This window comes from Pteropus medius, unplaced genomic scaffold, assembly GCF_902729225.1.
Source record: "Pteropus medius unplaced genomic scaffold, Ma_sr-lr_union100, whole genome shotgun sequence".
Taxonomy (NCBI): Eukaryota; Metazoa; Chordata; class Mammalia; order Chiroptera; family Pteropodidae; genus Pteropus; species Pteropus medius.
In genome coordinates, this window is record NW_024349797.1 from 3,997,545 (window position 1) to 4,015,201 (window position 17,657).

The following is a 17,657-nucleotide window of genomic DNA, read 5'->3' on the forward strand; positions in this document are numbered from 1 at the left end:
AGGTGGTAGTAAGGACCAGAATGGGTGTAAACTTAATCTCTTTTTTCCATTCAGAGTACAAACCTGGGTCACTACAAATTCTTGGATCACTTAAAGCTGCAAGCAGTCTTCCTTAAAGTCTCACTAGGTTGTCTTTCTCTTTCCATCCACAGGCATTCTTATCAGTGACCTCAGACCATAAGACAGTCCTTCATCCATGGTTTTGAAGTGTGTGTTTTTCTGCTCCTATTTGACGAGACAGTCTCTAATCTTTTTTGGATCTCATCATCAGATAATTTAACGACAAGTTTAATTGAGGATAAGGGGAAAGATTTATTCCCCTGAGTTTGCTTGTTTTTGCTAATATCTGAGTTGTCATCTGGTTAGTTTTTGAATTTTTGTGCTTAAAAACATCTTGACTTCAGGCGTTTAACAAAGACCAAACAAGTGGCCAAAGTGAGTGGTGGGAACAGATTCTAAGTGTAGCCATAAGAAAGGTGACTTTATTTTCTATAGCTAGGGTGGACTCTGCAGAGCTGTAATCTACTTTATAAAATTATTCTAAAATGACAAATTCTATTCAGGTTCTCTTTTTTTCCTGTTTTTGAACTTCCTTTTAGTAGATGTGGCCTCATGGATGAGCTGGTACATGACTTAGCCTCAGCCTTGGAGCAGACATCTGAACAGAATAAGCTTGGTGAGCTGTGGGAGGAGATGGCCTTGAGCCCCCGGCAGCAGAGGCGGCAACTTCGCAAACGGAGAGGCCGGAAACGTCGCTCAGACTTCACTCACCTGGCAGAACATACCTGCTGCTATAGTGAGGCCTCTGAGTCCAGTCTGGATGAGGCCCTTAAGGACTGTCGAGAAATGGCCCCAGTCACCAATTTTAGTGACTCTGATGACACAATGGTAGCCAAACGGCACCCATCTCTTAATGCCATTGTTAAGAGTAAGCAACATTCTTGGCATGAATCTGACTCCTTTACTGAAAATGCACCTTGTCGACCACTCAGGCGCCGGCGGAAAGTGAAGCGAGTGACATCAGAGGTGGCTGCCAGCCTTCAGCAGAAGCTCAAGGTGTCAGATTGGAGCTATGAGAGAGGGTGTAGGTTCAAGTCTGCTAAAAAGCAGCGTCTGTCACGCTGGAAGGAGAATACTCCCTGGACCTCATCAGGCCATGGATTGTGTGAATCAGCAGAAAATAGGACTTTCCTAAGCAAAACAGGAAGGAAAGAAAGAATGGAGTGTGAAGCAGATGAACAAAAACAGGGCTCTGATGAGAACATGTCAGAATGGTGAGATCTCCCTTACTAAGTCAAAAATTTTCCTGGTTATTTAACCCAAGTACAGATCCACAATTTTGATGAGTTTAATTTCCTTTCAAACTAGCCACTGTAATATTGACATTATAGCCCTCCTTTTAACCAATCAGCTAGTATTTATATCTGGCTTTTTAAATAACATTCATGATTCTGTTTTTCTATGTCAAGAAGGCGATACTAGAAACACATTTGTTTCTAAAAATTGTTTAAAATGCATACCTTAAATGCGTACCAGAATTTTATTTTAAAAAGAGTTCGCTGCTATTTATGCCATGTAGTTTATACATAGGTATTGTTTAGAACCAGGGTCTCTGCGGAGGCTGGGGTGTGTGTGTGTGTGTGTGTATTATTGACGTATTGTGTGTGTGTGTGTAAATGCTGGTGGCCAAGAGTTTTAAAATGTACCTAGGAAACTTCCTTTACCCATTAAGAATCATGGCCTTAGATACTTCTGGTCTATAATTCTCTTCTCTGCAATTTACAGTTTGACAGTATTGAACTTATTTTTTATGGCTGACATTCAGGTTGTCTGAACACATAGTAGACTTTGAATATAACAGTATGTACTGAGTCCCATCAGTCTTATACCAAATGTCATGGATCCAGAAAAATTAGTCTCTAATGAGTGTATATTTAAAATGTCAGTGTAGTTTTTATTTTTTACATCTCAGATAGTTCTAGGAAAATTGAAACTCCTCATCTAGACACTTTAATAATAATAATAATAATAATAGATTTATTATTATTATCATTATGTGTGATACTTGTTGGTGTTTTGGATGGGGCAGTTCTTTGTGGTGAGGGACTGTCCCATTCCTTGTAAGATATTTGGCATCTCTACGTTGTTGCTACATCCCTTCATAGTATCAAGCCAAATACCTCCATGGGTGCTCCCTAGGTGGGTTAAGTAGTCCTGATTGAGAACCATTGTATTCTATTATTGTTGATATTAGTTAGCATTTATTAAGCATTAACTGTATGCCAGGCACTGTACTATTGTTTATAACACATATTCTTATTTAATGTTAATAGCTCCACTGTGTGTTAATTACTGCTATTTGAATTTTATAGAAGAGAAAATTTAAGAGTGATTAGATAATTTGCCCCAGGTCACCCAGTGGCAAACCTGATTCCAAAGCTCTTACTTAACCACCATGTTTCCTTGCCTTTTGACTTCGTCTTTTCCATGGCTTTTTCTGTCTCATCTTAACTTACAAACTTAGAATGGGTGACCTTTCTTAGGACTTTGCTTCTCCTGAAGTTTGAGAAGCAAAGACATAAATCTTAGGAACTCTGAGGCGAGGGTGTGTCAGCTGGTTTATGGATAGTTAATCTAGCTTTAAATTTTTTTCTTACTTTATGTTTGCTGGTCTCTACCACTAGGGAGGCTTATAATTTGGCTTTCCTAATTTTCCTCTAATGTATTCTAAGGCCTGCTTACTTATATGTATAATTTTGGATATAAAGATTTTTTTTCCCTCATCCTATTTTTAATCAAACAAGAAATGCTTAGTCAACTTGTAGCCTTTCACAGTATCGAAGCCCTCAGTAAGGCGCGTTCAAGTTTGTTTTAATATTGAGCATACATTACGAATAGTAATCATCTTAATGTTGAGAATGGAGATTTTAAAAATAGTTTTTTTGGGGTGGTAACTTGTGTATATTTCTTCTCCAGAGTTTCTTGTTAAACTATGACATAATTGTGTGTTAGAGAGTGTTAACTGTCTGATTTAAGATTACAGCCCAAGTATGGTTCCAAATGCAGAGCCTATAATCTGGCAGAGAGGCACTTCAGTCTTTCCGCTTCCTTCATAGCGCAGACACATCTATTCACATTAGTCAGGTTGTGATAATACACATTTTAGTTCTCTGAGAGCCTGGGTAAATTGAAGTAGGCAGCAATTCTTATGAAATTCTTACTCTTCAAATTGAGGAGACTTGTTTCCCTGTTTGGACTGTCTCCCTGGCCCACAACTTAAGAGTTCTTTCAGTAATATGGATGCCAGAGTCCTTGTGCTATGAGGGAATAATGGGTGGGAGAAATAGAATGAGAAAAATTATTCTTCAGAATCTAATTATTTAGGAGTCTTAGATTCTCTTTGACTTATGTTGACTACCTGTAGTTAACAAACAGGAGTGCTTTGTGTCCCTCTGCCCCCAAATCTACTCTCAGAGGCAGAGGGGTGATTCTTACATATTCTTTAACTGCATACTTTGTTCAGCTCCTCAGCTGAAACTAAACGTCTTTGCCCTGGATGATTAAGCACACTTTATAAACAGGAGTAGCGTTTGAGTGTGTTTAAGTATATAATGGTTTATGACTGGGATATTATACTATATTGGTGAGTTGCTTCTGTCAAAAGTTTCCTTTTTTGTGCATTAAAAGAAATACTTTCAAGAATCCTCCTGGTTACTCTTTTATAAATCTGCTTGAATGCTCCAGTTTATTCATATAAAGATCAAAATGTAGAACTTTTAATCAGTGATATTGAGGGTTGTCAGATAATGATCCAACTTGTAAAATTATTAGGATGAAGTTGATCATCAAGCCTAGCGTGGCCTAGTCAATGGATAGAATGTTTTTAAAAAGTATGTATCAGAGAGCTTTGTTTCTAATTTCCTTAAATTTACTCTGCTAACTAAACATGGAGTAGTTTTAAGCTTAACCAATACTTTTTGCTTTTCTCTTTCTGTTCTTCCTTCTGTTCTACACCAACCAATCCCTCAAGAGGTCTGAGGAACTAAAAGTAGTTAAGATGTAATAGTTTTCTTAAGCCTGCAAAAAGATCAGTTATTTTAATATTTTTCTGTGCATGTGTGTTCCATTCTAAAATGGAAGAACTCTTGTAAAATTACTTTCTACTGATCTTTATTTAAAATGCCTCTATGACAGCTATTAATTAGGTGATTCACGGGTTAGTTTTGCTCAATTCTTCGCTAAGACATCATTAGTTTGTTCTCCTTGAATATAGTTTAGCTTCTTTCCTTTCATAAGTGAATTGGTTTGGTTATGGCCTAAAGTCGCAGTCAGGAGCCTTTCCTAGGGTGATGTATTAGAGGCTGATCTTACAGGAAAGAAAATATTCCCTTCTCTTAGAAGGCAAGTGACAAAGATAGAGTGCTAAACCTTCCCCCTCCTTCTCTAGCCCAAGCTGACCTTCCGCGGCCCCTTGGTGCTTCTTGTTTTCTTATTTTTATAGAAAATCAATATCCCTTCTGACACAAACAATAGCTCAGAAGCAAGAATAAATGGGAGAAAGCTGAGATCTCTGTCCGTCACCTCTCACTTTAACTCCCCCAAACTCTTTAATTATGAGCACGCTTTGCTCCAGGTGTTTGCAACAGTGAAATTGCTAAATGAGGACCATTTTAACCAAAGATTGGGTGATCAATAACACTCTATAGCAGTAGCTTGTTGGATCAATAGCATTCATTATTTCATGGTTAAGGTAAAGTAGCCTCCTTTGCAAGTGGAGGTCATTAATCAGGGGTTACTGGAGCTGTGGAAAAGAATATATGTGGTAGGTTGAAGATGTTCTATTTTCTATTCTGCCGGTCACGATGCTGACCAACAGTATAGTTAACATTGTTGCACATGGTACTATTGTGTTAGAAAGTATTGAGTAGCTAGCATAGTGTGCTTATATAGACTTAGTCAAAGTTCTGCTTGTACATCCCTAGGAACAACTGAAAAAGACAACTTGGGAGGTAGATTTGATACTATTGTATTTGAGGATCTGTCTCTTAAAAGAAATGTCTACCTCTTGAAAGAAATGTTAGGATTATTCTGTGTAGCTCCAGAGGAAGGACTAGGGCTCATAGAAAGTACAGAGTTAAGTGTTGCCTCAGTATAACACATTACATTCTAAAAATTAGAACTCTGTATAAATGAAGTGAATTGTTTCACCAAGTGATGAGTTCTAGATCACTGAAGGGATTCAAGCCTAGGCTCGGTGACCACTTCCTGAGTTATTGTAGAGTTGAAGAGATTGAACTGAATGACCTCTAAGGCTCCTTGCAGCACTGAGATTCTGTAATTCTTTTTAGTTACAACCTTCTTCCTATCACTGTAACTTCATTTTTTATAAAGCATCTGATAAGCAGTCTCCATTGCCCACTAAAATACTTACGAAGGCATAAACATTGCAAACTCACATCACTAGAAACTGGGACTTACGTTGGCCCATTGTCAAGATTTCTCCAAACTACAGGACAGATAGAACTGCACTGGAGAGTGCACTTGGAAGCCCTCATCAATGGTGCTGAGCCTTCCCTGAAGGTAGACAGCAAGGCCCTGCATCCTTTCTCTGTAGTCATCCCTTGGTTCCAAAATGTAAGGTCCATTTCAGTCAGGAAATCAGGCAGCTGCAGTTTGAGCCAGGGTGGTGTTCCATCCTTTACTTCTCAATCAGTATCTCAGTTTTTGTTTGGAGGCTGTAACTCCCAGAATACACTTGGATAGGGAATCTTCATGTTTTCTGTGTATATATATTTGTGTTTGGGGTAGGAGGCAGTCATAGCATATTGAGTCCTAGGAACTAGAGTCCTTAAGAATAAAGTTTACCATTGGCATGTGTAGAGAATGAAAAAGCACTCATGGTAGAACATTCTGGAAACTGTAGCACTTTTCTTACCTTCATTTATAGCAGACTCCTGGTACGAGGTAAGAATGAGGCAGTGAGGGTTAGAAGATCCTGTCTCAGTCCAACATAGCTATATGAGATAAAAACCTACCGGTGACACTGGGAATTAGGCTAGGGACTCTGCACATCCTTTTGGCCAGTTGTAATGTGAGAAGAGCGTGTTACCCATATCTAAGGAAGCAGAGAATGGGACCAAGGGCAATTTGCACACCCTATTTGTTGGCAATACCAGATTCTAGGTAAACCAGTTCTCAGCAAGAGGCCTTTGAACAAGTTCTGGAGAATAAGGGAAAGGGAACATCATCTTGAAAGTTCAGAGGAAGAACACGTCTTTGAAAGTGATTGCCAGTGGAAGCCAGGAGAACATTTTAGAAAATCTTCATTAGGATGCAAGAAGATATAATCACTTTGGAACAGGAGTAGTAAGTCATAAGAACAGAAAGATGGCTATTTGAAAACCCAGTAGTATGGGAGAAAAAACTGTAGGGAAATTTGAAATGTAATTGCAGTGTTAAAATGAAGAATAATTCATTCTCTAGAAACTTGAGTTCATGATGTAGAATAGAATATTTTGGAATCCCTCCCAAAATGCAGAGGAAATAAAAATGAGAGTGAAGGTTGATAAGATCTGGAGGACAGAGAGGCCCAGTCTGCAAGTATGCAGATATTCCCAAGGAAGAAACAAAAGTATTGGAATAGAAGAATTATTAAGAAATAATGTGTTCCTGGGTTGCAAAAATTAATTATAAAGATAAAAAGGGAAAATAATGAAAAGAGACCTCTACCTAGATATATCCTGGCAATATTTTTGCATTCTGCACTGGTGGCAGCGGTGGAACAGGTATAAAGAATAATCTTGAAAGAGATGAAAAAATAAGGCTGGCATTCATACCTCTGGTACTAAATGTGAGGGACTACATTTGCCTAGAGAGTTTTGAGAGGGAAAGGTTGCCCTCCCCACCCCTCATCTCCTGAATTTTATGTATAAATTTAGAAGATAGATTTCACAAGGAAAGCAGCACAAAGATGTTCTCATATGTAGGTCTCAGAAGGTATGCCCTTTAAGAATTTACTCTGAAAAGACATTTCATCTAACCGAAGATGAATCACTGTAAGCTCTAAGGAAAGCTAAGTCTTAAAAGGATGGGTGGACTTCTCTAAGGCACAGCCCCCAGCTCAGTAGCAGAGTCCTGAAGAAAATCATTATCTCTGTAAAGTATATCTGATTGCAGTGGCCCCGTTAATGAATCTGAAACTGGAGAGGTTGCTGCCTTCATGATGCCATCTGAATGAAACTGAAAAACACCTTCATTATACATTCTCATAACTTATTGGAATAATTTTGCAATCGATGTGAGATATTTCTCTGAAAAACCTCTCAGTCATGTGTACTTGCAGATTCAGAAGTCTGATTATTTATGGTTACAAATGTACCCCATCTACCTAAGAAAAAGATGGGAAGATTGAGCAATGTCATCTTTGGGCAGTATGTCTAGGAATAACATTTTTTCTTTCTGTTTTTCTGAATTCTAAGACAATTTAAAATTTTTATTAAATGCATTATTATTTAATTTAAATGAAAATCCCTTATTTTTTATCATGATGATGTAAGCCATGCTTGTTTCTTTTAAAATTAGATGTAAATGACACATCTTATTTGTTTGAGCTATTTGGTTAATCTAAATGATTAAGAAACCCAGATGGTAACTTATTGATAACAACTTTTGATTATAGATCAGCTAATTCTGTACCTTATTATAATTGAGACAGGAATAAACTATTCTCATTCAGTTCTAAATTTATAGTGGTTAGGGATATGAAAAAACTAGCAAGCTCTCAGGTCAGAGGAAAGTTGTGGTTTTTTTTCTTCCAATTTTGGGAATTTAGAGAACGTAGGAAATTTAGAAAAAGTTTTTGTAATAAAATGTTAGGAGAGGAAAGCCTCTGGAACTGCAGGTTAGGTGGACTTTCTTTACTTAACGTTATTTCAGTCGACTGGTTCACTTGCCTTTCTAACAGCATTGTAATAATTAGATAATGCAGTAGACAATCCAAAATCCAGGCTTTAATTTTGTTTGTGTCTTCTTTAAAATGGTGGCTATGCTGCTGAATTTAGTATGGGAACATTTTTAAAGAAAATATAGAGAAGTATGATGTATTATTACTATTTTTACTCACAGGCATATTTTTGAGAATTTTGGCTTCTAAAATGGGGTGATTTCCTCAGTATTAGGTTAAATTCTAGGCTTGCACCACCTCTTATCTGCAGTATATTCATTGCAAAGGATTCTTCTCTCTACCTTTTCACACCCTTTTCCCGTAGTCTTGACTAAATTTTTAATAAAATGCGTGCATTTAAATTGCGATTGACATGTTTCTTTTTTAGTTTTAGTGCTGATTATAGCAGTGTCTGGTATATGGCAAATAATAAATGTTTACTAGTTGAATGAGTGGAAGTTTAGGAGAAATGGGGGGCAGGGAATCCTTCCTTCTTTTTCTGTTGGAGACTCTTTATTGGCCCAATTTGGGATTGAATTTTTTTGAATAATGTGTGAATTATTTGTAGAGTAATACATTTCTGCTTCAAAATATTTTAGAAATATTCTAGGAAGATTTTTTGTATACAACCTATTTATAGATTAGAATCATATAAAAACAGGGAGTAACAGCTCCGCAGGCAAAGGCAGGAGGCACTGATGCCTCTAGCAGTTGCTGCCATTTTAGGAAAAGACAAGATTTCCTTACCTGTTGTCTTGGTGGGCTTTCTCTGAAGATTAATAAAAGCTGAGTTTCTGTCTTCCTGATTAAGCTCCAGAAGACCACAAGTGGAGTGGACACTAGAGGTAGGATCACATTTTTTTCTTATAAAAATGAAGAACAGAGCGTTTTTCCTTGCCTGGTAAAAAGGCTCATAGCAAAAGAGTAATAAACAAATTTGAAGGTTTTAGAATGTGGGAGCCTGGCATCTTTTAACTTTTTGACCTTGTGATCTGCAGAGATGCTAAAATTGTCTTTATTGAAAGATAGTAGCTTATTTTTTAACAATGTTAAAAATTCAGTTTAATTAGCTAAATTAACGTTTTATAATTGACTGAATTACTATAAAATCCTACTAATCTGATTTTATTTTTAAATCATAATCTCTGAGCCAGAAGTGAAGGAAGGCTATAGGACTGGCCTATAACTTCAAAGAGGAACAATGTGCTTCTACTTGATAGCTAGCAATACATTTTTTACAGGCTGTGTTCTAGTTTTTGTGTACAAACATGCCACGAAGTTCCTGTTCTTTTTCTTCATTAAATTTTGCTCACAGTTTCTTATATATGATTAAATATCTACAATGCAAATTCTTCTGAGGGACTAAATAGAATTAGCAGATGCTATCAGATTAAATTGCCATTTTCAGATACTAGTAGAAGATACTTATGTAATAAGTAGTCTGTAAGACATAAATTATTTTTTGATGAAGAAAATACATATCTCCCTTGATCATAATCTTAAAATCTTGGTGCTAGTTCAGTGACATTGCTATTACTCTAACTATATATAGAAAATTTATAGAAGAGATTAGTCCAAGCTCTTTCAAGGACAGTGAATCTCCTTAAATGCTGTTGACAAAAATAGAAAATGTACAATGTTAGGAAGGTTTGAGGTTGCCAACACCTTTTTTGATCCAGCAATTTATTTGAGATTGCCCCCTTTATTTAGAATATGAGGAGAGAATGTAATCCATGCAGAAAAGGATCAAGGAAGCACTGTGTCTTGCAGTCTTTAGCAGTGTCTGGAAATGAATGGGGAAAAGAATTGATAGGTTTTATAATAAAGCAAAGGTTTTAATTTTTTAATTGGAAATTTTCAAACAGAGGGAACCATAGATGTTGCGTAGTAAAACTAGTAATACATGTCGAGCAGGCTTCAGCAAACTTCCTCTTTAAAGAGCCAGATAGTAAATATTTTAGGGCTTTGTGGGCAGTCTGTTCTCTGTTGCAACTACTCAGCTTTGCAGTTGTGGTATGAAAGAAGATACAATATAGAAATGAATGAATGTGGCTGTATTACAATAAAACTTTATTTACAGACACTGAAATCTGAATCATTTCCACATGTCAGAAAATATTCTTCTTTTGATTCTCCCCACCCCCAGGGATTTAAAACTAAAAACCATTCTTAGCTCACAGACTATACAAAAATAGGTGCCGGCTGTTGTTCACTGACCCTTAAATCTCAGTTAGTGATAACTGCTAACCAATAAAGACTATAACATGATGGTGGAGTAGAATATCTGTCTCATGGCCTAATAGGCTTTTAAAGCCCTTCTTCATATCAAGGAAGTTAAACAGTATAAAAAATGCTTTACCTTTGAGACAAGACGAGAATAATAAAGTAGTAATATGAGAGAATGTGTAGTAACACTCAATGGAGTTAGACCACTAATATTCCCAGGAATTTGCTGAAAATACAAAAACAAACCATTAAGTTCAGCAGCACAGTTCTTTGAATTCAGAAGTAGGAAGAATGCAGTATCATGAGGATGTCTTCTGGATTTAATTACAGAGCTCTTTGAAGATTCTAAATCCAACAGAATCCAGTGATATAGTTCTGTATGAGATTCCTTACAATGACACCTGAGAATGTTCCCACTTATATGTAGAGAAGAAAATAAAATGAAATAACCTTTAAAGAAATCGAGAATGTTTTATTGGTTCCTGCTGCAACAAGTCTTTTATTAGATGTTATTCAGAGAGGAAAGCATTTCTGTTTAATTTAACCAGCATTTTTAGGATTTAGTGTTGGCAAGATATTTGAAAATACAGCAAAATACAAAATATTTTCAGATCTTTGATCCAGAAATGTAGACTAGGATATTGCCACGCCTGTTCTTTAGGCAGCGTGGTGAGAATGTTTCTTCCTTGCTTCGATTTTTTCCATCTTCTAGAGCAGGTGAAAAAAATTGGCTAGCTTGGATAGAAACACTCCCAATCAAGAAAATAGCTACTGTGTAAAGAACAGAGTTTTTCTTTGAACCATAGAAATTAAATTTGATGAAGATTAGGTGAAAGAAATGCAGCCTCAGGAGAGGCAGAATCAGTTGTTAGCAGTAGCTCAGAAAATGAAGCTTATTGGACAGAATTCTATGGGGCAAAAGTTTTAATTCAGTGAGTTCAAATGGAGTTTATTTTTATATTTTTATATTTAACCTTAATTTTCTTTTAAAAAACGAGTTTTGCTGAATCTGCTTGATATCAAGGAATACGTTAGATTTAGAAAATATAACTTTTGTCATACTGATATTTTCCTGGTCATGGATTTTTGTTTGATGCTCTATAAATGGGGTGAGGGGGCGGGGCAGGGAGGTGTGGAACTTCAGAGATGCTAGATGTCTTAAAGTTGGATAGCTTCATTTGAAACTGATAGTTGACAGTATTTAAAAATAAAATCGGTTGGTAATTTTGTAAGTTTGTGTTATTTAATGTAACAAACCAGGTTGAGATTACTTCTGTGAGCCTTAATAACTTTCTGATGTTAAACTAACAAAGAGACTTCAGATATTTCAATAGTACTTTGAAATATAAATAAAAGTTTTAAATTCTCCTCTTACATATCTTTTGTCTTGGGGGAAAAATAAACTTTCTCCTGTGACTTAACCATGCAATTTACATTTCTGATTGGCTAATGAAATTAGGGGAACTTGAGATCTTTTGATTTGAAAACCAGAAAAATCGACGGTGCTATTTTTGACTGGAACTGATGTTTTTTCTTGTGTTTTACTTTTTTTTTTTTCAGTGAAACCAGCAGTGTGTGTAGCAGCAGTGACACAGGACTCTTTACAAACGATGAAGGACGACAAGGTAATCTTGATCCCAGTTTTGGGATGTTGGTTCAGTGTTTCTGGGAAGATTCTGATGACATTGTAGTGACTCACTGCAAATATGTTGGTTGTCTATGGTAGTGATTCTCAAACTTCAAGGTATATAAAGAGCCCTGGGGAACTGTTAAAATGGCAAATTCCTGAACTCTTGGAAATCAAATAGGTCTAGAGTTGGCCCATGGAATAGACATTTTTCACAGGCATCTGTGGTGATTTTTATGAATGTAGTTCATACTTTGAGAATCATTGATCTTGGGGGTTATAGTGTCAAGGATGGGACTTTGGGAAGTTGCTTTTTATTAGAACCAAAATAATACACTCATGTATTATTCTGTTTTTTGGATGTTAAGACATTCTTACTTTTACATAGGGAGAATTTAATTTTGTAACTTTATTTATAAATGATCACAATGTTCTGGGTGAATATGTTATAGAAAACATCTTTCTAAAGTTAAAATGCCTGAAGTTTCTCATAGAGCACTATGAATAAGGCTGGTGTATGTTAATTATCAGTTCTTTATTTTTACTACCTAAACAGTAATTTGAAACTGTGTTTTTGTTCTGTATACTTGCTCAGGGCTGCACTAATTACAAACTAATAAGAATTTAGTTATGGACTAATAAGATATAGCTCTTTTGGACTGTAGTTTCTTGCTTTAAATAAGGGATTTGTAGATCTTTAAAGTTTCTTCTCCAATGATTTTTCTCCGAGAGTTAAGTGATTGAAGGACAGAGGCATGGTAGCTGCATGTCTAGGTTGTTCCAGATAGGCTCCCTAGCAGCTGAAGGGATCTTGAGACTGTGAGACTCAGGATCCAAGTCCTGATTTTAGAGAGAAACCATGGGAAAGGTATCTCACCCATGCCTCAGAGTTGTGGGTCTAGACAGAGTTGCTAAGCTTCCTATTATATGGAAGTTGGGAGTGCATTTCTATCCCTTTATGATTCTGAGAGAGCTAGGTGTCGTTAGAGGTTGTGTGCATGGAGAGTGTGTGCTTGTATATTCCCAGGTAGGTTCTAGCCAGGGTCTTGATTCTCTTATCTTATACCAGGAAAGTCTGGTTGTCTTTCCATGAATGAATTGGTATATACTGTTCAGTTACTGATTTTTGCTCTTTTTCTTTGCTTTAACTACAATACTATGATGTATCATAATGTACCTCTTAAAGGTTATGGGGCATAATTATACAGAGGTATAAAATAAAGTATGGACCTATTACAACAGATTAGGTTTGGGGCCTTTGGAAAACCTTTGCACTGATAAGAAATCCTTGCTTTATCATAGAAGATTGTGGAATATTCTATAGCCCCAGCTTTCCTCATTGTTTCTGCCTCCAATTCACACATTCTGGTGATATTTTAGATGCTTAGAGTTTTCAGCACAAAGCTATGTTATTTCCTGCGTCCAGTCTTTGTTTATGCTGGTCTCTGCCTGAAGTCTCATCTTCACTTTTTCTTGAACAGCTGGTCATCCACCAAGACACAGTTCTTTTGCCCCTCCAGGGCATATTTACATACAACATCAGTGAGTTTTCTTGCCCTCAGTTTCTTGTGTTTGGCCAATAGGAGGCATCAGCAAAAGAATGGAGGGGAAGGAGGTGACTGAGACTGGGTGTAATAGTCAAATTTTTATTATGATAATGCTGTTTAACCTCAAATTGTCAGTAGTTTACCACATTTATTTCTTGCTATGGGATTGGGGGTTAGCTGTGGCTCAGCCGATCTTACCTGGGCTCAGCTAGTCTCCATGTTTCAAGTCGGGTTTGTATCTACTCAATGTATCATATTCTGGATAGTAGGCTAACAGAGCAATGACTATATGTGGCATGGACTTCTCTTGGTGGAGGATATGAATGTCAGATGACCAAGCCAGACCATGCATGGATAGTTCAAGTGTTTACTTGAACCACACCTGCTAATGTTCTACCTAAAGCAAGTCATATGGCTAATCCCAGTGGAATGAGGAAGTGTGCTCTGTCTCAGAGGGAAGGCCCTCTGGAATCCCATGGCAAAGGGGGCAGATGTATCATTCTATTTTGAGGTAGTACAGAGGTGGAAACAATAATGCATTCTACCACATTGGATTATAGTTCTCCTTGGCTCCCTTTTTGTTGGACTACTGGTTTTGTTTTGTTTTTTTTTCTTTCATTACGTAGTTTATTTTTATAGTTTGGGTAGGAGAAGAGTCCATAAACCATACAACAGTTTGCCCCAGCTCCGAAAATTTCAGAACATCCTGGCACGTAGTAATAGCTTCAACAGTTTTACTACAAGTGATCTTTTGCCTTCAAAACTCTTTAAGGCATCACACACACCCTTTATTAGCCCTCTAAGGAATGAATTTGATCCAAGATGAAGCAAACCCTCCATATGTATTTCTTTATATCACATCCAACATTTAAATTAGTAAAGCCCAAGCCAACCAGCGTTCCTTTGCTGAAGACCACCACTTCTGTTGGTCAGCCTTCTGTAGCCGTAGTTCTCTCTGTGGTCTGATAACCATGCTTTCTCCTCACTACTTCAGGTCTGGTTAATGGTAAAGACTCCCCACTGTGCTAGCCGCAGGGTGCTTCACCATCCCTTATTGGTTTCTATTAATGCTGTCTACCCTTTGTGAATAGTCATTTCATTGAAGTCTGTGATTCTATTTAAATATGCATGTATTTCCTAAAGGGATTCTGACCGATACTCTCAATATAGGCACCATCTCCTAGAATCCTTACTCTTTTCTTTCCCTATGCTTACTGCTTTATTAAGTGATTATTATTACCGTATTACATTATTGTTTGTAGATGTGTGTCTTTTCCATTGAAACTTTTCAAAAGTAAGGATTTTTTTTTATTATTTGCAACCACGATAAGTTTAACACATTGCCTGGCGTGTAGTGAGCTATTAATAAATAATTATTGGGAAGCTCAGTTAAGGGGAAACTTCTTTTTTTTTCCCCCTCGAATGGAATTGTACACAGAACCTCAAATCATAAAACAGCTAAACCTGTTTTGGTTAAAGCAAGATCCTAAGGGAACAGGATGTCAGGAGCCTGATCCACTCAGCCTCTTCCTTATTCTCTGGCAGCACTCTTTTGAGGAGCTTCTGCATCAGGCATCCTAGTGAACCCAGGGTGAAGACTACTGGTCTAGATGATCTCACAAGGTTCTTCCAGTTCAGTGAGTCCCTTTTTATATTATCAAAAATCTTTAGTGAATGCTTGAGAACCAAAAAAATCTCACTATATTTTACCCTTTGTCCCCAGAAAATATGATCTAGCTAAATAAGCTGTTTTAATAAATGGCTGAAGGAAAGCTTATGAATATGAAAGGAATTAACATATCGAAGAACATAGGAACTAATCATTGTTAATTCCAGTGCCTTCAATTCATCTGTGTATGTGGTTTAATGAGATGCTTTTAGTGGTTCTCAAATTGTGGTCCCCAGACCAGCTTAACATCTCTAGAGAAATTGTTAGAAATGCAAAGTTTTAGTTGTGCGCAGATCGGAATCAGAACTTTGGGGGTAAGACCCAGCAGTCTGTTTTAACAGCCTCTCCTTGTCCTTCCAGTGCACACTAAAGGTTGAGAACCACTGTTTTAGAGAAACGTGTTGGTGTGTTTTTATAAGAGAACACTTTGAATAACTTCTTTAGAGGCAGTATCTGTTGCTCTTCACCAGTATGCAGCTTTCCTTTCCTCCTTTAGCGATCTCCACAATGGTTTAAGAGTTACTGTTATCCTGGGTGTTAGTGGCCCATGAATCTGATATTTCATGTGATTGGCATGTCCCGAGCAGCTTTCCTGGAATCTAGTATACACTAGCGAATGAATGCATTATGAGCTCTTTAGATATTCTTGTAATACTTTTTTCATCCTTGCTGTTTTGAAAGGAGGGTGGGGTGGCAAACATAAAGTTATCTATCTTACTCTTTGTTGTCAGGAATAAACTCTATTGGAAACTGAGTTGTTATTACTATAGCCAATAGAAAGAAGTTTGAACCAAGAGTGTGGATATATGGGTCTTGACTTTGTCATTAATGAAGAGTATGGCCTTGGGCAAATGGTATAGCTTCTTGACAGGCCTCAAGGGTTTATATTATTTGTTTCTGAGGTAGTTTTTTCCTGCTGGCTTGGATCGCTAGTGTCAAGGTGATTTTATGTCCTATTAATGAGGTACCAAGGAAAAACCGAAGTATGAGTATACATTCTTTATTCACTTATTATGAGAAATGAAATATATTAAGAAATCCCTCAGGAAAAGCTAATTTTGAATTGAGAAACATTTGTGGGCTTTGAATCCCCAAGTTCGTTGATACCACTGAAAATGGTATGTGGGAGACAGTTTATTTTTTGTGGTAAGGCTGTGGAGTGAGTTGGGCTTTGAGTTCAAGTCCTGGCTTCATCATTTACTGCCTTGACCTTGACTTCTTTGGGTTTTAGTTGCCTCATTTGTAAGTTGGAGTTAGTATAAGGTTTGGAAGAGATAACATATTACAGTATCCTGATAGGTGGTAAAAGTTTGGTAAATGGTAGCTTTATTAGTTTTTAATGTGTAATGCAGTCCAGCATTACACATTATGACATTTTGAAACTAGTTTGATGTCTCAGTTTTCATTATAATATGGGTCAAGAAGAAGGATCAAAACAATTTTTTTGTACTTTGACTTTATTTAAAAAGCATAATTAAAACTATAGCACCAAAACGTTATCCTCTTTTTTAGTTTTCGATAGAGCATGTTAAAATTCCAGCTTATGAAACGATCGCTTTACTTTAGGGGATGACGAGCAGAGTGATTGGTTCTATGAAGGAGAATGTGTTCCAGGATTCACTGTCCCTAATCTTCTGCCCAAGTGGGCTCCTGATCATTGCTCTGAAGTTGAAAGAATGGATTCTGGATTGGATAAACTTTCAGATTCCACATTCCTTTTACCTTCTCGGCCAGCTCAAAGAGGTGAGTTCTCAGGAGACCAAAATATACTTCACATGTTTGTGGTTCTCTTTGGGGAGAATCATCTCATGGCATACATACTCCTGCTGCTCAGCACACATTAACTATCTGAATATTGGGGCTAGTCTAGAGATTCGTCTAGGGGATTCAGGGGTGAATCTCAAAGTTTGAGGTTCTCTCCATTCTTATTTAAATCAGTCTTTGGAGACTCTTGGGATACATATTGACATGGCGTTCTTTCAGCTTGCCTTTGCCATTTGTGCCAGAGTTAGGAAGCCTAGCAGCATGTCACAGCTGTTTATCCTACTGTGAAACTGATGGGCTATTGAGTGAGTGCTTACTGGAAGCCTGAAGTACTGGATCTTGGGAAAGAACAGATTTTAGTAAGAACATTCACATACAAGATATACTGGCATTTTTAAATGGATGATATAAAAATATTTTTTAAATTTTATTTTAATAATTGTATTATTGTGGACTTCAACACAAATATATACCCCTTCCTTTTGCTTTTCCTTTAATTACGATGTAGCAAAGTAGAGTAGAAAAGTCTAGGACAGGGAGAAGGAAATGTGGTAATACTCTCTGGGACTGTCTCCCTAGCTCTGTGACTGTGATAGTCCCTTCAGTCCTTGGAACTCAGGGTCATTTAAGATGTTGTGACATTAAATAAAACTGTTTCAGAAGTTTATTTTAGCTCTACAAATTTATGATTCTAAGATTCTCAGTAATCAAAATCAACTAGTTAGTCAAGTATCTGTTGAGCAGCTGTTGTGATCAGAATTACACTAAAAGCAGTAAACTGCTATTCTATAGCATTTCGTTGAATTTGGGTGATTGAAAGGCCTTCTCCAAGAAGTTGGTTCTTGGTAAAGGCTACTCTCTGGCTTTGGCATGTTGTTTGCT

At 37.0% G+C, this 17,657-nt stretch overlaps 1 protein-coding gene across 14 annotated transcripts in view; it reads left to right on the top strand.

Annotated features, from left to right (window-relative positions):
• GPATCH2L (G-patch domain containing 2 like) overlaps nt 1-17,657 on the top strand; it is a 48,202-nt gene that overhangs the window by 1,633 nt on the left and 28,912 nt on the right. For 12 of the 14 annotated variants that reach the window (XR_005657528.1, XR_005657529.1, XM_039883871.1 and 9 more), the window contains exons 2-4: nt 600-1,274; nt 11,729-11,793; nt 16,578-16,754. Coding sequence is in view for 12 of the 14 variants with exons in the window: in XM_039883867.1 (XP_039739801.1) it covers nt 600-1,274; nt 11,729-11,793; nt 16,578-16,754 (917 nt within the window). In the remaining 2 variants the exon portion in view is untranslated. The remainder of the gene's footprint in view (nt 1-599; nt 1,275-11,728; nt 11,794-16,577; nt 16,755-17,657) is intronic. The other 2 variants (XM_039883869.1, XM_039883866.1) reach the window with 1 other exon arrangement.